Source organism: Trachinotus anak, unplaced genomic scaffold (genome assembly GCF_046630095.1).
Source record: "Trachinotus anak isolate AG129_WGS33_773 ecotype Australia unplaced genomic scaffold, CSIRO_AGI_Tana_v1 ptg000010l, whole genome shotgun sequence".
Classification (NCBI taxonomy): Eukaryota; Metazoa; Chordata; class Actinopteri; order Carangiformes; family Carangidae; genus Trachinotus; species Trachinotus anak.
Genome location: NW_027273861.1, coordinates 24,967,393 through 24,991,733, shown reverse-complemented (window position 1 = coordinate 24,991,733; position 24,341 = coordinate 24,967,393). Strand labels below are relative to the sequence as shown.

General features: G+C 42.2%; 1 protein-coding gene and 1 long non-coding RNA gene across 3 annotated transcripts in view; both read right to left on the bottom strand.

The window, feature by feature from the left end:
* LOC139626150 (uncharacterized) overlaps positions 1–24,341 on the bottom strand; it is an 84,298-nt gene that overhangs the window by 41,082 nt on the left and 18,875 nt on the right. For both annotated transcript variants that reach the window (XR_011692127.1, XR_011692128.1), the window contains exon 2: positions 6,660–6,955. This is a non-coding gene — a long non-coding RNA (uncharacterized lncRNA). The remainder of the gene's footprint in view (positions 1–6,659; positions 6,956–24,341) is intronic.
* On the bottom strand, positions 743–3,190 carry sox2 (SRY-box transcription factor 2). Its single transcript, XM_071486382.1, has one exon. It carries the CDS (start codon positions 2,616–2,618, stop codon positions 1,650–1,652), a length of 969 nt encoding a protein of 322 aa, XP_071342483.1. The 5' UTR covers positions 2,619–3,190; the 3' UTR covers positions 743–1,649.

Here is a 24,341-nt window from a genome sequence, read left to right as displayed (position 1 = left end):
AGATAAAACCAAACAACAGGAGGAAATGTTAGAGCAAGGAGAGAGGCCTGAGCTCATCGTGTTAGGCTGCTGTAAATACTCAGAAACATCCACATGCACTGCTGTCACAGTCAAGTGTCATTAGAAAATAAAAACCCACCGATGTCATTAATTCTCCCGTCAGTGTTCACAAATCTGAAATAACTGAATGAGGTAATGAATCTGTTTGTTCCTCCCTCTGTCCCCGTCCCATTCAAAAGCAGGCCCAAAATACTAACAGTAAGACTGCTAATAATATATAATGCATTTTTAATTAGGTAAAAAGGAAAACTGATTTTTAAAAATGTAATCTGGGCCACAACAGCAATGTTGCTTTTTTAATTGATTATAGAAGAGGAGAAATGTCAGTCTATACCTGGGGATGTTGGACATTTTGATGGAAAAATCTTCCCCCTTTTTAGGAAACAGGCAACAAACTTTGGCTTGATGGGGCCATCCGCAGGCACTAGAAAATAGAAACGTGGTTAACCACGACGCACAAGCTGAAGGATTTGATCAGGAAAGTTTAAAGAGACAAATTCCCCCAAATGTATAATTGTATAAAAGTCTGAAACTTTGCATTAATATTTAAAAAAAATTGTAAAGAGTCAGTGTTGAATTAAAGAATGAACACAGGTGCAGACAGACAGATGACAACTCAACATGTGATGACTGCCTGTACACACAACATGACTTGAGAGAAATAAAATCAAAACTCATACAATTTCAAGTATCCAAATTTCCAAAATTTATTCATTTCAAACTGCATATTGAAAAAAAATATACTCAGCTGAAACTGTAACTGTTATAAGGATGGTATTAGTTCCGGTATATATATACATGGAGTGGTTGGCTTCTGCGTACAGGCCACAATTTTTAAAATACAACTACGGGAATGAATTTTGAAATAAAAACTTAAAATATCACAGTAAATATACAGAAATTGTACAAATCAATTAGAAAATAAAGAGCACAAGCGTCATACCTCTAACAGATGAAAAGTGGGAGACGGAAATATAAATTAACAACCTAGATTTTAAGCTGTATGAGAGAAAAAGTGTCTTATCTTTTTTTTTTTTTTAAGAAATTAAAATGTTTAGTAACATTGACCTTAAATGAAAAAAAAAACAAACAGTATTACCTGCTTCGTTTTATGTCCCTTTTCTTTCCACTGTTTGCAGTAATAAAGGAGCATAACTGATCGCTCCCATATAATCCAGTTCTGCCATTTTTCACGTTTAATATTTTCTGCAGAACTGGCGTTGCTTTGTATAAAAAAAAAGAAAAGAAAAATGCAACCTCTTGCAGTTTAACAAACAATTTCATCTGATTGTAATGTTTCTTTGATAAATACTGTACAAAAGGTGATTGCAATAATAAAACATTTGATTGCGACTCCCACTTTCTAGTCTTCCAAACTTCATCCACCAGTGAAGAGGGGATCTCCTACCGTTTCCTCTAGAGCTTCCTTAGAATAAAATGAAAGAAAAAAAGAGTCGTGTGTCCTTTTCCTGGAGACTTCTATACAACTTTTCCCACCCCGAAATTTTTCTGTACAAAAATAGTCCAACGTTAAGTAGTCCACAGTTTCTCTTATAAAAGTTCTTTTCTCTCTCTTTGCTTTGTGTCTCTTACATGTGTGTTAACGGCAGCGTGCCGTTGATCGTAGTCCCGGGCACGGTGCTCTGGTAGTGCCCGGACATGTGTAGCCTGGTCTGGGCGGTCTGCTCACTCACCTCCGCCCCGGGCAGGTACATGCTGATCATGTCCCTCAGGTCTCCGCTTTGGCAGCCCGGGGCGGCCCGGTGGGACGACGAGGTGACGACGGGCGGGCTGGAGCTGCTGGACTCGGACTTCACCACCGAGGAGGGCCCCATGGAGCCCAGGGCGGTCATCCCCGGCGTGGTTTGCTGGGAGTAGGACATGGAGTATGTCGGGGAGCCGTTCATGTAACTCTGGGAGCTGGTCATGGTGTTGTACTGCAGGGCGCTCATGTCGTAGCGGTGCATGGACTGCATCTGGCTCGGGTTGTGCGCGTTCAGCCCGGGGTGCTGGTAGCTCAGCTGGTCCTGCATCATACCGTAGCCGCCGTTGGTCCAGCCGTTCATGTGCGCGGCGTAGCTGTCCATCCGCTGGTTCACCCCACCGCCCAGCCCGGCGCCCACCCCGACACCGACCCCAGCTCCCATCCCGTTTCCTCCCGGAGCCAGCAGCCCGCCGGGCAAGGTGTACTTGTCCTTCTTCATGAGGGTCTTGGTTTTCCGCCGGGGCCGGTATTTGTAATCCGGATGCTCCTTCATGTGCAGGGCCCGCAGCCTCTTGGCTTCGTCGATGAAAGGTCTCTTCTCGCTCTCCGACAGAAGTTTCCACTCCGCGCCCAGCCTCTTGCTAATCTCCGAGTTGTGCATTTTGGGATTTTCTTGGGCCATCTTCCGCCTCTGGCCCCGGGACCACACCATGAACGCGTTCATGGGTCTCTTGACCCGCTCCGGACTGTTTTTCTGGTTGGCGCCGGTGCCGGACGTGTTGGTGTTGCCCGTGCCCCCCGTGTTGGTCTGGGGAGCTGGGGGCTTCAGTTCAGTCTCCATCATGTTATACATCAGGAACAGCTTTTTAGTTGGAGCTCCCGAGCAGAGGAAAAAACACGGAGACAAACTCCACAAGCCAGAGGCAGGACAGTGAGGAGCGCAGGGCAGCTGCGAAAAGTTACCTGTCGATTTTTCTCTGCAACTTTTTCACTGGACAAAAAAAAAAAAACAACAACGAGCACCAAGCCGCGTCTCCACACACTCTCACCCTCTCTCTCTCTCCCTCTCTCTCTCCCTCTCAGTGGGTGTGTGTCAGAGCGTGTGTGTGAGTGTGTGTGAGACAGAGAGCCTTCTCCCAATAGGTCCCTGCTATGTTGTGTCCACAAAACTTCTCCCGTCGCTTCTCCGAAAAAGCATTAACAAACTGTACTTTTTCGCCTCTGTCCGTCTGAGCCTTGACAACTCCAGATAGTTTTTGAACAAGTTAATAGACAACCATTCATGTGACGGGGCTGTCAGCGAATAAATGGCTTCGACCTGGCCAATCAGAGCCGGCCTGCTCCCCTGACACACCAATGGGAGACCTTAATTAGCATAAAGGGGCGGGGTCTGCCCTGCCCCGAAACACACACGCATACACGCACAACCTGCCCATATGAGCCAATACAGAGTACATATTTACTATTTCCAGGCTTATGGAGACATTTCTCTGGGAACATTGTGGCACTTGATGAACATTTTCTAGCATTAAACAGAGGAAAGGGGCTGACAAAAGCTTGCTGGCTGTCACATTAGTCTGTGTTGTCTTGCAAACTCTGTGCCTAAAATGAGACCAAAAAAAAAGTTTCCCAATAAATGCAAATATATATATATATATATATATATATATATATATATGTAGCCTACCTAAGAATTTCTAATAAGTGAGTCAATTCATTCATGTTTTGCTCAGTGTTTTTGTTAAAAATTCGGAGCCTGATTTCTAGAAAAAAAAAGAAAGAAAAATCAAAGTGCAACATGTTTAAAATCAAATCAAAGTTGTTAAAATGTTAAATAAATGAGACAACTCAACTGGTGGCGTTAAGTCTTATTCTGAAGGTGCAAACAGCCTCATTCTGACACGAAGTCACGGCCCACGACGCCTCTGTTGTTCAAAATCAAAAAGTCACTAATTCCTCCACTTACGGCCCCAATAACATAACAACACTTCAATAAACTTTGTTAGTTAACTCAAAGCACTGAATGGCGGTGGTGTGTGTGTGAATGTGTGTGAGTGAGTGGGGAGGGGTGGGGGTGTGTGTGTGTGGGGGGGGAAGCCACGGCTGGTTTTTAGCGTTGAAAAGAGGAAAGGTAATCCAAGATGTTTCCCCTAGTCCTTTTGTTTAGTGAAGTTGAATGCCAACACACAGAAGGCAGACGGGCTCATCTCAGCACAAATAAGCGGTTTTTGTTTGGGATGTTGTCGCTACATCTGTCCGGACAAAGACCCAACTCCACTCCACTTCCACCGCCACAGTGCTGCTGTTGTTGTTAGGGCTTTGTAGTTAAGGGGAGGGTGGTGTGGTGGTGGTGGTGGTGGTGGGGGGGTACGACGGCCTACCGAGGACACGGGGAGGAGGAGGAGAAATAAAGGTGAGGAATATTTTAAGATAAAGTGTGTTTGCACAAAAGGCGCAGCTCATTCATATAAGCCTGAACAAGCGTGTCAGCCAATTAGTGTGAATGGAAAGCGGCCTCCACCTGCTTCACTTTATTATGGATCAAACCCACCAGACTGCGATTATTCTGATATGACACCGGCATCACACACTTTACAGCCATATAATTCACTCATACCGCTTTAATGTCAGAAACTGCTAAAGTTTTTTTTTTCTTCTTCATTTTTTTTTTTTTTTTTTTGGAGGTTGGGAGTGTGGGTGCCACTTGTTTTGCTTTTTTCCCTGAAATCTCCATCTGAGGGCAAGACGTCCTGCTGCGTGACACCAGCGCCGCCTACTGGACAGAGGAGGAACTACAAGCAACTCCACAAGCCAAAGACAGGGGGTTTCTCAAAGTGAAGGCCTAGAGCAGGAACAGGGGGGGTGGTGGTGGTGGTGGTGGCTGTTTTTAGAAATTCTAGCACAGATATGAGAAATGCTAAAAATATTCTTTAAAATATATTTATTACCAAACAACAGGAAGTCGGCTCAAAAGATCTGAAATAAACTGAGGTTTTCAGTCACAACAGCCCCAGACCTGCCTGTCTGGATCTTCAAACCAGACAAGCCCAATAATTAAAGATAGATCAAGTACATACACCTGAAATAATTTAATTTAAATGCCTGTCTCTAGATTAAATCATAATTGAAAGTGAATAGATCAAGCCTTATTATTTTGTTTTAGTCATTTGATAATAAATGGAGGAGCGGAGCCCCTGTGCTCTCATTATGCCGGCCCCGGCAACCTTACATAAGATTCATCTTGTGCGTAATGGGCTGCGAGAGGCGACACATGCAGCTCGGTCCATTATAATGCAAGGTTGAAATGGGCCGCTCGGCTGTTATCTGCATCTGAGTGTGTTCCCCGCTACCTCTAATCTGCTTATGATAATAAAGGAACAGCGGGGCCCTGCAGCTCTCTGAAAGCAGGCCCCAGCCAGCCGGGAATGGCCCTGCATCCACAATCATCCTGAATTAAAGCCGTTGTTTGACAAAAACCAGGAGAAACTAGCGGGGCGGCTCCCTCGGACCACTTGTAAGCCCCCCGCTACACCAGGTTTGGATGGATACAGCAAATATAGAGTGCAGCATGCTGTGATATCAAAATAATGTTTTGTGTGGTTACACAATTTTGGGTGACAGTCTGATACTCTGCAAAAAAAACCAAAAACACAAGCGACCAAATTAAAGAGAAAAAAGAGAGAGCAACAATAAAAGTGAGATATTTTCCAACAACAGCCGCGCAGGGAAGATTTCCTCTCTGAGCTCTTACAAAGAGTGAAACTATCTAAAATACAATTAAAAAAAATCGGAGCCAATGGCGATGATACTGGCACACGTCAATTAATCCAAATTAAATCTTTAATTCACACCTGACAAAAACTACAAAACGATAAATCCTGTCAAAGCGGCGCAAAATGATGACTGTGTATGGCACTGAGAGACAGACTTCAGGTGAAATGGGGGAAAAAACTTGTCTGTTCTTGCCACTAGGGGCCGTTCCAGGGGCTGGAGACGCAGCCAAGAAAATAGTTCATCAACACATGAATAAGTCCTGCCTGGAAATAATTATGGAAAACATATGGAAGGATATTTTTTCAGATACATGGAGAAATAAAATTGCTCTTAATTTTGATGATTTTAAGCAGATATTTAACTTTTGGTTTGTTATAATGGGACCACATATTTTTGTGTTTTGTTTTTTTTTTTTCTTTTATTTTGTTTTTTTCAAAAACAGATTTGGACAATATTTGTTTGGTTTAATGCGATAATAAACTAAAATAAATGTGCATTATAACAAAGCACAGATGTTATAGCATAAAGCACAGACTTCTACCAGGCTGTAAAACTGACAAGATGTCCAGCGATATATTAGGCTATCATGGATTCAAATAGGGAGTAAAATAGTTAAATTTAAACTAAGGATGTAATTTAAATCACCATATTCGCTGGAGTGTAATAAAAATGTTTTTATTAATTATCTAATAAAAGCGCAGCAAAGTAAAAATAATCCAGGGCGTCCTGTTTGATTTGGAATTTAAACGTTATAATTTAACGTTTTGGAAAATATTTACTTGAAGACTAAAATAATTCAGCAGCATTAAATTACGCCGAGAAAACAAACGTCAGATTTGATGATGATAAATGGCACAAGTGATGCCTGTGTGTGTTGAGAAGAAAACCAAACCGGCCAGCAACAACTCAGGCAGTCAGTCAAGCTCATGATGCCATGCGCTGTCATTCCACAACACTGCATGTTTTACACACACACACACACACACACACACACACATACACACTGACACAAACACACACACACACACACACACTCACACACACACACTCACACACACTCACACACACACACACTCACACACACACACACAGGGCTTCTCTCCACCGCACTCCAACTTACTGCCAGTTTGGGAGTTGTCTTCCTCTTGTGTTGAAATAAAACAAGAAGCCGTTTCGCTCAGCCTCCTCCACATCCTCCTCTCGGTTCCACACCGGCGAGGCAGCCTCAGCCTGTCCGGGGGCAGAGCTCCGTGCGCCGGCCGTCAAACAGCCCGACATGCACCCTCCACATGTTGTTCTTCCCCCCACGGTAGTCCGCGCTGTTTCGATCCGGCTGCCGGCGCGCTTTGGCCGCCGTGCAGCCCCGCGGTTGTCCCGCTGCCTGTCTGGAGCTCCGCTGTCTTCTCTCCGCTAGCCCTGCAACAAGAAAAGCCGTTTATGGCGACACACAATGTGAAAAGGGGGCCGATTTAAAAAGGAGAAGAATGCAAGCAAGAACAACAAAAGTCAGTTATAGCAAAGTCTATGCCTCTCCTCTCCTATCTTCCACCCCCTAGCTTAGCCCACATAATGAGCAGGAAAAAGCTTTATATTTTGTTCACTGGGTATTCACAGATAATTTGAAGCCATTGTTTCTGCCACAGATGGTTCTTTTTAATACAATAACGGTGCTCTTTGTGAATAGCGAGCCCACAATAAAAATCTAAAGCGTCCTCCTGAATAACCATTTTGTTCTCTCTTGTATAGGCCGAACAAAAGCGCCAGTGAGGTAATGGCCTGCCTTATTGAAAGCCTCAGAATGGGGATTTGATAAAGATTTTTTTTCGCTCCTTTTTCCTTTTGCACAAAGTACATGGCAATGTCAAAGAGAAACTGACACGGTATGAAAAGGAAGGCTCAAAAAGTGCTTGCTGTTAAAAGTTGCGTTGAGTACTATTATTATTATTATTATTATTATTATTATTATTATTATTATTATTATTATTATTATTATTATTATTATTATCATTATTATTATTATCCTAGTATTTACATTTCATAACTTTGTGCTAAAGTCAGAGGTGTTAGGTTGTTTTTTTGAGGCTGCAGCAGGCAGAGCAGGTCAGGTGCAGGCGTGTTATGGGTTTTTACAATGGAGCTTAAATCCAGAATACATTAGCCTCCAAAGGTCTGCTGTGGATTTGGCACAGTCTCATAATTTTGCATAGGGTGAGTCAAGTTGTGCTTGATAAAATTAAGTATTCGGGGCATATCCTTGGTGTCTTGCAGAAACCTCCTGTTTCTAATTCTACCCTTTTCACTACAATTGCCCAGAAAATATTGCATGGCCCTAAAGCGTTGATAAGGGACTGTAAAATGTCATAAATGCATGGGTGTTAATAGAGGGAGGGACGGCAGGGGGGGTCAGGTAGACTAATGTAACCTGCTAAGGTTGAGATGCATGCCTGCAGGTGTGTGCAGTCAACATGTATTAGCTCCTCCAGGATGAATCCTGCAGCCATGTACCAGCCACCTTAGTCTGCCCACGGTTGATGTAATTTGTAATTAACTCATGGCTAATCAATAAAGCGTTTAACAGAAAGCACAATGGACACACAGGGGATGATCCCAAGCCAAACATATTGGATGTCAGAGATCGTTACAAGGTGAGGACATCCTGTCTATCACAGGGGTGGGGGGTGGGTTGGGGTGGGGGGTGAGGGTGAGGGTGGGGAAGATGTGAATCAGTAGAAGACAGGGGGCATTAGATGAGGGGGATGACGGGTGAGGAAAAGAGAGGGGTGAATGCATGGAAGGAGAGAAGGGCAAAGAGAGAGGGGGGATAAAAGAGGGGAATAAAGGAGGACAGAAAAGATGAGGGGAAGGAGAGCATTTCAACTCATCTGGCATAGTTCACAGAGCTGCACACACGCAGAATCAGTTTCCCTCTGTAACCATTATCCTTCAGCCTTTTACCAAACACATGTATGTGCAGCACATCAACACACACACATATCACACACACTGGATTAAGAACAAAGCCGCACATCTTACAACAGCCTACATCACACAGGAAGCACAAAGGAGGAAATCAGTCACAGATATTTGGCAGGATTGTGTACTACATCGGTTCATATGACAAGAAAAATGTCCACAAACTGACAAAAAAAAAATACACTAGGTTCTTCTTATGCAAAAAATTTTTTTTTAAAAATCACATTGTTACATGTGCAATAGTAATAACGTGAGAATTTTTTTTAAAGTTTTGGTTTTCGCATTATTGTTTCATCAAGTTTTTTTGTGTGGGACTGTTTGCTACAAGCGCAACCTCTTGAAAGATTCAAGAGCACTAGCACTTTCACATTTGATTTGATTTGAACTAAATCAGTCTCTCTGTGTCCTTGCAAAGATTAAATACAATATAAATAGAGTTTAAATAGTTATTACTGAGCTTCAAATGAGGAATGTTTTTAAAACAGATTTTTAAGACAAATAGCCTACATCATTTTCATTTCAACACGTGCCTATTTTACTGAATTTCCATCAGGTCACGATATTTTTTAAATTTGCTGCAAATTACTCATTGCAGAGCAGCGTTTCTTCGCAGCACCGTGACAGAAAATTGAAAGAGCGCCACCTACAGAAACACTAGAAAACACACCATAATCAATGCCTGCCCATCATCGTCATTTACAAAGACACAGAGCCGTTGACAGGTGATTTCTGGAAGTGCAGAAGCACAGCAACGACCACGTAGGACCACAAGTCAGGGGAGGAAAAATAACAGGGAAAGAAAAAGCAGCAGAAGAGGAGCGCTTGAGGAAGATTTAAAGAGTCAGAGACAAACACAGAAGCAGAGAACGAGGGGGAGGATGACAGAGAGACAGGCAGAGAGAGAGGATCAGTGCTCTCACTGTGAATAGGCTTAGCAGCAAAGAAATATGACTTTGGCTCAGTATCTGATCAATCTGTGCCATATAGTCTAAACCACAGTCATACCACTCATATTAGAGAGCTGGAGCACTTTTAATTATAAACCCATCCACAGAGGCCGGAGAATGTGATGATAGCATGTTGAAAAAATGTGGGGAGGGAGGGAGGGAGGGATGGAGGGGGAGGGAGGGGGAGAGAGAGGGAGAGACAGAGAGAGGGAGTCCGGTGGCACCATGAGAGCCTTTAGAAAGACCAGCATCATCATTGAATGCTAATGCATTTTACATTGAAGTTGTCCATTGACTGACACACACACACACACACACACACACACACACACACACACACACACACACACACACAGCAAACTTCCACACATATTTATATTATACACACATGTTAGCATTACCATATGCATGAGAGTGGACACATTTGCTACGTCTGTTTTGTGTGTTTTCTCGCAGCTCAGCCTGATGGGAGATCCACAGTGGGCATCATCCCCCCCCCCCCTCCGTTTTGTATCCGCATAGCATTGTGTGTGCAAAGTGTGAATGTGTGTGTGTGTGTGAATCAGGCACACTGACACAGTAATCAGTGAAAAGGGGGGCCCTGCTGAAGGAGACACGGCCAGCCAACTGTCAATCATGTCAAACATTAACACACACACACACACACAGACACACACACACACACAAAATATTCATTTATTAACACTGCTTTACTTTCCTTTGACTACAAACAGCAACACTGTCTGATGGCTGTTTTGAGGCTCATGCTGGGGCAGCGCCATGGATCACAACACAACACACCTAAATGTTCAACGCAGTCAGTTCAAGTCTGCTTTTCAGACCACGTTTCCTCACTCTCTCACATCCCTCCTGTCCTTAAATGTTTCATCTTTAAGCTCTGTCAGTGTTTGTTTTGCTGAGGGACATTCCAAGTTGATCTGCAGGCAAGATATTGGCAGATGCTCAGTATCTAGATTTGGCAAATGAAAATGTTTTGGAGGATTGTTTGTTTTGCTTCTCCTTATCTCTGGTTGCTGTTATGCTATTGTAGCAGCAGCAGCACGCTGGTGAGTTACAATGCCTTTGTAAAAGCACTGAGTCTGATGCAAAACAAATCTTCAAAAGGCGGTGACTTCAAAAGTTTTACTGCCGTCTATTGGTCACAACAACATCAATAGAAATAAAGTAGCATGTCAAAAATGGCAACACATTAACTCCCACAACATTAACATTAATTTAGTAATATATGTTCCTGAAAACACAATAATATCACTTTCAATAAGAACGATGAATTTCAAACATCTATGTTATTACAAAGTCTCTTACAACAGTAGTAATGCATGTTAATATCTGTTCATGAAAGTTTTAAACCTTGATAAAATATTGCACCAACCATTACAACCAATACAATTCAATTGTATTTTTCTCATCAATAACAGAGTTTTTTGGGCAGAACTCTCCAGAAAAGATGGTCTCATATTTTACTGCAGACAGGATAAATGAACACGTGTACCTGCAGAGACAAGATAGAAAAACTGGAACAGGAAGCAGACTTTGTTACTGACGATCAAAACCTTGACAATCATACAGCTGTTCATTTATAACATCGGATGAATTTGCAGTATAAAAAAGTGATTTTGTTTTAGTGCAGCACTACAGGACTGACTGTGCTGCTCATCTGTGTGAGGAGCCTGCGTTTATAAACTACATTCACATCCCTGTATAGAACAGTAGGTGACAAAGTGAAGGTTTCTCCTTGCTCAGACTCAGTTGAGCAACTGGCCTGCCACTGTCCCACTCCACCAGATGATGTAACGCACGGCTTTGATGTTGCTGTTCGAGTTTCGGTGTGGACGAACTTTTCAATAAAGACTTGAAAGTGCTAGTGTGGACAGAAATTTCCATATGTAAACAGCATTTTCAAATCTATCTGCTGCAGTGTGGACATGGTCAGATTCTGAAAAGTGCAGGACAGACACTGTAGAGTTGAGGATTAGAGCTTTAAGAGATATTAAAGTGCTGACCACCACCACCACCACCACCACCACCAGGAGGGAGGTGGTTGGTCAGTCCTGCAGCTGTTTGTTCAGGAGGCAGGCAGGAAGAAAGACGCACAGACACAGCTGTCAGATATTTACACAACACCACTCTTCAATGGCATCTCATTAACCAAGAATGCAACATACACAGTTTAAACAGAGCAGATAGAGAAAGTTTCCACTGGCTGCCTCTGGTCAGCCACCAAGCTTATGGCTCGTGTTGACAGTGGACTGTGTTTAACCAGCCTGGAGTTCTAGGTTAAAGATAAATAAGTTGAGGCAAATAGAAACAGATTTCACTTTGTACAGCTATTCATGGCCCCCAGAGGATGAATCCCAAATGATTTGTATCCACATTAGCATTTCTGGTTGTTTTTGTAGAGAGCTCTGTCCACAGAGAAACACCCAAACAACATTAAAACACTGAATCTGTCCTGTTTCCTCCACTTTTCACTTGACAAACAACAAAAGTGCATGACAACCAACATGGAGGGGGTCACACAGCATGACCAAATCATTACTTTTTTGGACAAAATCAGCATAAATACAGGTTCATGACAGCAACTGTGCTGTATCATTGGCTATCTCCACATTTAAATGTGTGACTGTAGAAAAAGTTAGAGACTACAGGAAGTGATCTTCTAAGCTACAGGCACAGCTGGTTACTCTGCTGAGTGACAGCCCGTTCAGCCTCCTCCTGATCTCTCTGGTCATCTATACCGTGTGTTAAAGCATCTGAATTCATGATATACTGGTTTTCATTCATGTGGCTGTCATCAGGTTGATCACAGCCACATTAAGCTGCAGCTCGTGATCCCGAAAAAGCAGATCCAGAAAAAAGATCTCTCCTGCTGGAGTTGAGCTTTTATTATTTAGATGTGTCTGTCCTTCGTGAGAGTGGTATCAACCTTTTTTTCCCCCGTGGTTAAGCAGTCATCCTCAGGTGTGAGGGGAGGCACTGACTTACAATAACCAGCTACACACAACAGGCACGTTTCATCAGACAATACGATGGTACCTTCCATCTTTAGCACAAACACCAGTCTGAACGGAGGAGAGGATATGTGTGCAGTGTTGTCTACATACAGAGTTCAGATACACAAAACACTAATCAAAGAACCAGTTTAACATCACTGTGTAATGACTCACTAATCCAAACATTTAGAGGAAACGTTAGATTTAAGATTAAATGTGAAATGAGGCAGGGAGGATGAATGAATGCAGTCACTGCTACTGAATCAGACGATGATGAAAATGTCATTTTTGTAGATGTTGTAGTTATGTGTAGTTATAACATGTAAATACTCTATCTCAGGCTAACTTGTGCTATTTAAAGCCCACTGCATGACAACCAGATCATTATCTTTGACTGATGTTTACTCATGCTCAACTTAAATTATTCGACCAACTACATGACAGACAAACATATAACCATCATCTTTGGACTGATATCAAATATTTGATAAAAAAACTGAAGCCTGATCATCAGATCATCTAAATATTCAGCTGACATCATATTAAAATGATGGTTTATATAATAACTCACTAAGTTTATTTGCTTGACAGCTAATAATGATCAAAACCAATAACAACTGATTACTTAAAAGATCGACGAGCATCAGGAAATGTGATTGGCGGCTACTGCGCCAGAACAGCTGGTGGCATTTTAAGGCAAAATAAAGTGAGGAATAAAAATCGAATCGAAACATCAGATCCTTAGATCAGCCGACAATAAAATAACTTATTCGCTGAGCTGACTGATGGTTGTTAATGATCAAGTCAGATTAGCCGACGGACTGAAAGGACGACTCTCATCATTTGAGTGACTGTAGGAAGTGAACTGCAGAGCCCGTAACAGCGGCAGCGTCCGCCACGCTGAAGAGAGAGGGACGTGAAAATGACTGAATGTGTTTTTGAGCCATCTGTCAAAGGAGACGAAGAACCAAACAGACTGACATTTGCACACACTACATCACAATGCAGGAAGCACAGCAAAGTTGTGCAGGTAAGGACAAATGCTTAAGAGGTTGGTGCAGCCAAATTAAATAAAAAGAGAGTGTATTTTCTCTTTTATTTGCACAGGTTTCGAGTTGTATGTCTGTGAAACACATGCCTTCACCCCAGTACAAAGGAGGCAAATTGCGTTTCACTTGTGGAGCTCAAAGCTTTTATAAATTACATTTGAAAATATTCAGCATCTATTTCCCGAGACAATGTCCTGGTTACTCTAAATCAGTGCTTTCCAAACATGGCCACAGGGAAAATGTTGAGTGAAGCTCGAGTCTATTTGACATTTTACACAGCAGCCACTTTGACCTGTATTGTACTGCAATGAAACAGACCAACTGTTGTTAGCTCCAGCCAAAGCTGCTCCTGCTGTGACAGGTCACATTTCCTGCTGTGAAAAAAAATGTCTTTGAATACAATCATTTGAATATGCAAAAATTTTCAAAAAGCCTAATTTGTTCTGTAAATAAATCTTAAAAATATCTTTTCGGCTTCCAAAGCGACGTGTGACTGAATCAGTGGGGACCCACTGCTCTGGATAATCCACTCATCTCACTGCTGCAGTCTTCACAGGAAACACTGTTTACTGAAAACATCTTCCCTATAGAACTGACTGTCCAGAATAACTGGGACAGTGACAGTGACATGTTGTTGATGAACTTTCAAAATAAAAATAATAATAACAATGCACATGATTCCAGTGAATGATGCTTACGAGTGCAACAAAATTATTGCACTTGGTATAAAAGACTTTCTGTAAACGTTCTTGGATGCTTCTGCGGCTCTGTAGCGTCTTCCTGAGGACAGTTTTGTGAATTCTTTAAAAAGGGGATGAAAAGGATCTGTGGAGTTTTGTTTCACCTGCATTCTGTATGTACACTCCAGCTATTTCTGCTCCTCCACAGTAATTTTACACTTTGTAATATTGTGAAAGAGAAGGTTGAATTCCTGCGCACTAGCACAGAGTTTATTAGAGTTGCAAAAAAATTCAGTCATGGGTTTTGCCAGGTATCAAATTCACAATAACAGTTGACAACTAGAACAGGAGACAATTCTCAAACACCTAAGACAATTATTACACAAAAGCTGATAAAAACATCTGTGCAGAATATAGGATTTTATTTTCCTAAGCTCCTGTGCATTAGTCAACAACAAACTTGAAAGTCCATTGACCTCCATTGTGTTGGGGAGGTGCCAGAAGTCTAAGGGCCAGTTATCTCAAAAGCTGAACAGATAAAACAAAACTAACATGGCTAAATACCACAAGTATGTGAGGAAACATGCTTTTTTTCATAATGTAAAATATACTGTAGGCTCAAATTCAAACTCTCCCCATTGCTATTCCTCTTTCACACACGTACTCTTTGATTCTGAAGCATCTTCCCTGTACGCACACACACACACACGTCAAACTGCAGCTATATTACACATGTATACATATAAGATGCTTCACACTCCGCTCCATCATCACACTCTCATCTCTCCCCTCTCTCATCTGTCTCCCGGCCACCGCTGGTTTTGTTTACAGGCCAATTTGAATGAGAATGAATCTCTCTCGGATGTTTCTAGAAAGCGGTCTAATCCGCGCAGGCTGCTGCGAGGCCCCGGCCCTTTGTTTGGGATTACTGCAGCTTAGCGCTTGCTAACAATGAGGAGATGAGCAGCTCACCTCGTCGCCGCTAATGAAGTGTGGAGAGTCATTTAGCTGCTAGCTAGCTGCTACCGAGCCGGGATGATACCTTCACACACGCCTGCACACACACAGATACACACACACACACACACACACACACACACACACACACACACACACACACAGACAGACACACACACACACACACACAAACAGATGCATACGCACATGTTTGTATTACTATACATGTGAGGGCACTGACTGGTGACATTTATTTCTACACTATTTATCCCTCACTGTTACACACTTGAACTCAAGTGTTGCCCTTAAATTTCCTCTTAAGTAGCTTCAAAGTTAGAAAAAGTTTATAATTGCATCCTGTGTGTTTAAGTCCCATTGATAGTGAGTATCACTTATTTGTTTAAAAACTATCACGGGTGTATTAAATTCAAATCTAAGATGCCAGTTTTAATGGCTGCACCATTCCTTCAGTTATGTTTTGCATCATTTTGCTCTGTTATTCAGCCTGAATCCACCTCTTGACTACACTTGAATACACTACGCTAACAAAAGTTCTGAACTTGTATTCACGATGACAGACGTGCCAAAGTGTTTGCGAGACTGCAGCGGTTAGCACCTTATTTCTAATAGAAATCTGATCATTATCTTTACCATAAACCAAAGTCTCAATGCTACAGTCTTTGTATTTGGCTCTTGAGTGGTAAACCTTTTGGACTTTAAGCTCATTCAGTGCTTGAACTGTGAACCTTTGGCACTTTAAGATACATTTTGTCTTTAGCTTACATGTTGGATAAAAGGTATTTTAATGTTTTATTTATGTCGTGGTTTTACTGTTCTGCATAATGAAGTCACCAAGGCAAGCTCCTGAGTTTGTTGTCATATAAACTGAGTTACCTGAACTCAACACATAAGACAGATACGTATGAACTCTGTGCTCTCTAAAAGTGCAAAGATGAGCCTGTTCTTCAAGGTGGTGCTGCTGCTACGATAAGCACCCATTCAAAAAATGCCTCCTCGTTCGTTTAAATGAGGTTGCTGTGTTTTCACAGTGCCGCCTGACAAAAAAAGTTGAACTAGACTTTTGCCAAAGTACAATGCAACATCACTGCATTGGCCAATCAATGCATGCATACAGTGTAGTGTGTACATCTTGCGATCGCTGCGACAGTGGATGAAATTGTTACTGTGTTAACAGAACTGCAAAATCTCATAGGCCTTCAAAATCATGCATGCATTACTCAAACTGGACATCCTGGGTCATGTTCAGCTTCTACTGTACCCTGTAACCATGCATTACACTCAGTCTGAATGGGAATCTGAGTTAAGTGCAGCACTTATGAAAAAACCTGAAAAACAAATTTCAAACACAAGTATCTGAGCCAAGCAAATTGGAAACAAATACACACGTCCATGTTCATGTTTACGAGTTTGCGTGTGTGGGGGAGGATATAAGCCATGGTCACCAGGGTGAAGAGGCACAGAGGCAACAGGAGAAGCAGGAAGATTTAAGCTTGGCAGAAACACACACACAGATAGCAGTGGTCCACACTGAGAGCATGTTGGCTTGTGTTCTGACAAAGTGACTGAGCCTGGCGTCTGATTACTGAGGACTGAGGAGAGGAGAGGAGAGGAGAGGAGAGGAGAGGAGAGGAGAGGAGAGTTTGATATTTATCCAGGTCTGTAGATCATCATGGCAGGATCAGACCTCTGTGATGGACTTGGATGGTTAGCAAGGGAATGGCCCTGCTTTGGTAACATACCAGGACATTCCCCTGACTTTTACATACACAGCCTGATACACACACATACACACACACATGTAGGTACACACTACATACAAGGGCAGACAAAGGACAACGAAGAGAACTATCAGTTTTAAGGGCTGTGTCTTGTTGTTGTCTGACAAACAGTCAAAGATCCAAATTTTCTTTGATTTACTGATATGTAAAGATAAGAAAAAGCAGCAGATTCCATCAAATGTTAGGCATTTTCCCTCAAAAAAGGCTTAAACCATTAATCAATCACCAAAACAGTTGCCAATTAATTTTCTGTCAATCAACTAATTCATGAATTGACTAATCACTGCAGCTGTAAGTCTGTAAGTCACTGTAATGTACACACAAAAAAACAGGAGAAATTTACACAAGGAAAAAAAAACAGCAGACAACAAAACAGGAAGAAGGAGAAAGACACGACCTGGAGACGACAGTTCACCTTTACCACCGGTCATCTTGTCTATTTACTGTCACAGTATGGTGTAATATTTACTGCAGGACATCAGCTTGAGAAACTAACACTCCCTACGTACACGTAAATATTTGAGGTTTGCTCTGTTCCACCGTTTTCTTGTCTGTTTAGCAGCTGGTTACAAAACAGGTCAAACAGGGAAAGAAATTCCTCCAAGAATTCAACGGGAGATATTATGCAGATAAACGTAAAACACTGCCACAGTTTTACTGAACTCTACTAGTTTGTCTTGATACGGTGTTTCTATCTCTCAATATTTATCTTTTCACTTCTGTCTTATCATATAATGAAGGTAAAAGGGTGTTTGTTTTCAGTCTGATACAAGACCTGCAGTCATGATGGGCCAATAACATCTAAAATTCACCTCCAATCAGGCCATAAAATACCTTCTATTAATGAGCAAGACACAAGACACTACATGAACTGTCAGAGCCTCATATTTCCTTGATCCAAGTGGAAAACGTTTTAAAACTGGACCCAACAGAGCCAATTTCTGTCTCTAATAACAATAAAGAGCGTAGTGCCTTTGTAAACCTTCAGGTTCATAACTCTGACTGATACTCAGACCCAGCTTGTAGATAGATGACAAATCTTTCCTTTAATGACTCAATACACTTATGTAAAACCAAAGGTTCCAACACACTCAAGTTACTGATCAAGTGGGCAGAGCTGCTTTTTTGCAACACCTAACTTCATGTAGTCACACACATGCACACACACACACACACACACACACACACACACACATCCTTGGGGAGGCCCGCAGAAAGTCTAACAGTGAGAATCACAGAGTCAACAAGCCATAAAGTGAAGTAGCCATAAACCTAGCACCTCACTGATAATGTGTGTGTGTGTGTGTGTGTGTGTGTGTGTGTGTGTTTCATGACGGTCTCAAACACTGTGGTCAGAGCAAGTCGTGACTTAACTCCCTGAACACAGACACACACACACAGACACAGACACACACACTCCTGTCTCCAGCCTATTTAAACAGCACCTGTTGAATTTCACGACCAGCTCATAAAGGACGCAGAAACACGTTGAGATCCTCGAGAAAATAAATCAAGGCTATTTGCTGTGCACACACACACACACACACACACACACACACACACAAATGCATGTTTGATGGTCGCTACACTGTGTGTCTGGAAACTCTGTCTTGCACAACTCTCGCTGACCAAATGAACACACAAATTCTTACAGCTATGCAAAGGAGGAAGTGAAGTTAGTATAAGTATAGTTCACCATCATTCACTGTTTACAGGTGAATACATCAATATTTAATCAGTCTGACAGGAGCCAAGCTCTTATTCTTAGATACTTGAGTGTTTCTTGCAGTTCAAACCTCTGTAGTCTTACCTCAGTATAAATGAAAGGATTATGATGATTTGAGTGTTTCTTCAACCACTGATACAAACACAGTACATGAAACAGATGGCAACATGTCTCTGTGCTGTGTAAATGAGTGTGTACGCAGAACGTGATTCACCAGTGGCTACACACACTGTTATAACAACACAATATGTTCATACTTCTGTGTTTGCTTGTTTTACTCCATGACTGCATTCCACTGATTGTCATCATGTATGGCTGTGACAGTGTGTGTGTGTGTGTGTGTGTGTGTGTGGCTCCAAGCTGTCATGTTTTAGCCTCCTATGGTTAACATCTGCTGCATTTAGTGCTGCCATGTCGCCCCGTGATACACACACTGCCTAATAGAATCAAACGTTCACACGCTGCCGTGATTTATCAACACACACTCACACACACACACACAGAAGCTCATTATTCTGTCAGCCAGTGTCCCAACCACTTGCTAGATATATTTTTTAACCACTGAAACCTGTCACGAACAGAATATGAAACATTAAAGGACTGTAGACATTACAGCTTATTCTTCACATTCACTGTGCAATGAACCATGTTTACATATTCTAATTACATTAAAAACACAAGTGAATATTGATACCAAGAATTCCAGACATTGTCCATGTTTATTATTTTCTAATTTATCTTTATTTGGTATTACATGTTTGGACATTGATGGTCTCATTTGCCTGAATGTGTTTATCTGGACTCTAATCACATCCAGTTACCGAGGCTCCACAAACAGTGAAATAGCTTTTGGATGACTTTGGCGTTTCTTTGTGGTCAATTTAAGGGTTTCAGGCTCCAACATAGCTGGACTCTTTTGGGCTGGAAACTTCAATAATTTCAAAGTACCTAAAATCATTCTGCTCTCTCTCTTTCAAACGCACAGACGACCAAAGAATCCAATCTTCATAACAGCTTTACACCTATTAGCTCTGATGTGGAAAACTAGATGACGCCACTGATGTTCACATCGTCAGCCCCAATACCAAATATTTCTGGGCTCCCGAACCCAAACAATGCCAACATCTACTGCCAGACCAATCCTTTAATGGAAAACTCTCTCTCTCTCTTCCTCTCTCTGTGTCTGTGTCCTTCGCTCGCCCATCCGGGCACTAATGTAAATGAAAAGCAGTGGGGACAGGGTGTGTTGTTAATGAGCGGACAGGGACAAAAAGCCAGGGTCCAGGGGTATTGTATTGACCCTGTGACACACATCCCAACCTCAACACACACACTCACACTCTCTCCTCCTCCTCCTTCTTTTCTTCCTCCTCCTCCTCCCTTCTCTTCTATTGACGGCTCCTCAAAATCAATAAAAATGATCTTGGAGTCCATCCACCATTTGGCTGCATCATCTTGGAAGTGCCTTCTTTTGAATATAGCGGCCATACTGTACAATGGGCCAGCCGAGCGCGTGTAATTTGCCATTGATTTCCCCCCCCCTCCCTCTCTCTTCCTGACTCCTTAGCCCCTAGTCACTGCACACAACACAAAAAAAACTAACTTCATCATACACCCTGTTAATGCACAAGCACAATAACCCTCTTTTCTCCTGCCCTCTGGTAATTTCACTCTTTCTTTATCTTTTTCGCTGTCTCTGTCTTTCCTCCTTTATCTCCATCGGTCCTCCCCTTGCTTCGTGCTCTGGCCCTATTCCTGAAATCTCTTCACAGGTCACTGTCCTTTCTCTGCAGTAATGGACGACCTGTGCAAATGTTGTGGGGTTTTTTTCCCATCTCTCTACTTCTTTTCTTTTTCTGAAGAGAATATCCCACATACTGATGTTGCCAACCTTCTGTTTCTCAACATATTTACATTTTTATGAGTGTTATCTTATTTATCTTACTTTTTATGATCACTGATATCATTGACTTTTAACAAGCTACTGTTCTATGTAGTTAAGTTTTTATCTCAGATTTATTCATCTTGATTAATCATTTGAAGATTTATATCTGATAATGTTTGTGTTCTTCTCTTCCTGTGACAGTTTAACATTATGTCAATGTGAAAATGTGAAGTTTACATTATATGAGTGATGAAAGTTGAAGCATTAACCAAATGCCAGAGCAAAAGCATTTTCACCAAACTGGCAATTTGAAAAACTCTTAGTGATTCACTTAGCAATGATGAAAATGTGGATCATTCAGGGAAATAAAAAGCAGCAGTTCTTGTCCTCAACACTTTTTTAATGGACACATACATGGGGCGCCCCGGTGGCTTTCCTAATAGAGCGCGAACCTTTTAGGCTTAGTCCTTGCCACAGCAGTTCAAGACCGGCTCTTCCTAACTTTCCTGTCTCTCTCTCACTGTGACTATAATAAAGGCAAAAAAAAAGCCTTAAATTGAAACATACATCTCACTTAATGAATGAAGCTAGTTAGCAGATTAATTTCATATGATACAACCTGTAATCAAAATTATTTTATCCTGTTTAACCAAATAAATCCAGTTTTTTTTTTGTTAGTTTTTTTTATAACAAACCCAAAACTTAAACTTAGACTTAAATCTGTCATAGCTAAACCAAACAGCCACTGCAGTAGCTTGTATTTAGTTCATGATTATTAGTCTTTATTGAATCCAGCGAGAATCAAATTAGAGAAGCTTCCTCATAGATCTGAGTGACTCACTGTGGTGTCCTAGCCTGAACAGTCATCAACACCATCACTGCAGATGGATGGTTACACAGTATAACTGATAGCTCACACAGGTGTGGTCAGGTAGAGTTACGCTGATCGTTCACTGAGCTTTATGTCATCAAAACAAAGTGAACAATAATTATTTCTGAGGACAAAAGATAAAACAGCCTTTATGTGATCCTTGGTCAGTTCTCAGACTACAACTAACAATTATTTTCATCATTTTCTGCCAATTATTTTCTCAATTAATCATTTAGAAAGCTGTGAAAAATGGCCATCACTATATCCTCCAATATCCGTATCATCAAATGTCTTCTTTTGTTCAACCAACAATGAAAAAAGAAAAGCAACCAAACGTCACTTTTGAGAAGGTAGAACTGTCAGAAAATAGTTGCCGATTAATTTTCTTTCCGCTGAAAAACAATCGTTGCCGTACAGTAGATTTGGTGTGTCCAAAAATACAAGTGCTAAAGGTGGAAAACTGCTCAAACAATAATTTTATGAAAGCAGAACTCAGATCTCAGGGTTCTAACCAGGTAAAAGAGTGAAAATACAGAGGGGCTGCATTTACAATTTACTCTTGAAAACTGGTCTGAACAGCAAACGTTTGTGATTGTGACGCTGCATTTACATTTTTGTCGTTACTGATGTTGTTTCCAGTCATGGCGGTGACATTTCCGTCCCGGTGATGATGCCTCTGCTTACGGTGATGACCTTTCTAAACAGGGTGATGATGTTTCTCACCGGAGTGATGAAACTTCCACTCACAGCGATGACATTCCTGCGCTCTGTCACGATGCCTCTGCAGTAATTGCTCCACACTTGATTAAAACACTTTGAGCCTGCAGTTTTAAACGTGCCTGGTGATGGCCTCTCTCTTTTGGGGTGATGACACTTTGAACCTTTAGCGAGGGGACGTTTCAAATATCAGTGACGATGTTTGGACAGATCTGGATCTGGTTGTAAAACCTGTTGTATACTGGGACAAAGCTGTGCACCCACACGTGTTCAACTTGGACCTGAATCTGAAGCAACATTCATGTACACACACACACACACACAGACAGCTGTCAGTCAGTCTTTGAGAGCAGCGTGTTGTTTGTTAAGTCTGATACTCTGCCTCTGCTGCTCTAAGCCTATTACTGTATTCTTTCTCTGCTGTTCACAACACAAACACACACACACACAAACACACACACACAGTGGTGCTATCAGTAAGACCTTATTCAATAAGCCGAGCATATCCTCCAGCCATATCACACATCATTTTCCCTATAAACACACCCTCTGTCACACACACTCACACAGACACACACACACACGGTATCTGAATCTCTTTTTTCCTGAGTGGTGTTGTCGTCCCTGTTTGTTGAGAGTATCATTTACAGCCAAGGTGTTTGAAGAAAGACACCTCTCCCGTGGCGTGATGTGTGTGTGTGTGTGTGTGTGTGTGTGTATGTGTCTCTTTAGAGTGGGGCTTTGCTGCTCCCGACACTGTTATCAGCTCTAGTCGAATGTATTTCTTATCGAGGTGGAGGTGTGGAGGGAGCTGGGGAGTGTGTGTGTGTCTGTGTGTGTGTGTTTGGGGGGGGACCGACGACCGACAATACAAGCTTATCAAACGTCCTCAGCCACGATTCGGCCTGTCACTCAAGACCAACGTGCACAATCACATGCACGTGCGCACACACGCACACACACACACACACACACACACACAGATATACAAAAACACACAGACAGCAGGCCCTTCTTTGATTGATAGATGGCTTTCCCAACAAATAGAAAGCTGGGATCAACATCCTCGTGGCCCCTTTTTACCTTACACACACTCATGTGGTGGTATAACCTATGTATGGATGTGTGTGTGTGTGTGTGTGTGTGTGTGTGTGTGTGTGTGTGTGTGTGTGTGTGTGTGTGTGTGTGTGAGAGACAGAACATTCCAGAGTAACAAAGGTGGGATTAGGGATGCATTAGTTGGCCGTGGAGCGAGAGGCCTGTCAATAACAGCAGCCAGAATAAACCCTGAAACCTCGATAAGAAGACAAAGGCAGAGCCAGATAGCAGCAAGCTGAGAGAGAGAGAGAGGGAGGGAGGGAGAGAGAGAGGGATCAATAGCCGGAGAGGGGAGGGGTGAGAGAGAAATGGATGGATGGAGAGGGAGAGGGAGGATCAATATCAAGAGAGACGGGAGGAGAGAAAGTTTTCACAAAGACAAACTGAAAGGGTGAGGCTGGGTGAGGGTGTGAGGGAGGATGCTGGGAGCTGGGACGTAGGTAAGAAGAAGGTTTTGACTGAAACGGGTCGATGGTGAGAGCAGTGATGCTGCATTACATCCTGCTGCAGCCAAACGTTATCCAGAGCGTTTTTACTGACGCATTTCTCAAAAATAATGTGACCAAACCAGAAGCTGTTCAACAGTCTCTATGAGCGGCCTCATGAGGGACCAGCTCCCACACGTTTCCCCTCACTGAACGGCAAAACAGAGAACCAGCAAACTACACCACAAGGCTGCTGCGACCTGTGCAAACCTTCATCTGCACTGGAACCAAACACAGGGAGCCACTAGCACCAATATTACAGTGGGCGTAACGGTGGAGGTTTATTGTAGAGACCGACTTGACTCGTCAAACATCAAGGTGAAAGTAGAGAGTTTGTAAAAGAGAACAAAATTAAACAAATTAAAGTTATAATTGATTAAATTTAGCTGAAGCAGAAAATAAACACCAATAACACAGAGAAAGGTCGTCTCTACTTTGAGACAGGTGTGTTTTATCTCTACTTTTCACTGCCTTTTCAATAAGGGTGTCGCACAACAGTAACCTGCACAGAACTCAATGGTTGTGTGCAGTGGTTTTGTTATGTGTGAAAACTAAACTGGTCTAAAGCACTTTCTGGTTCCTAACATTTTTTTTTTCAGAC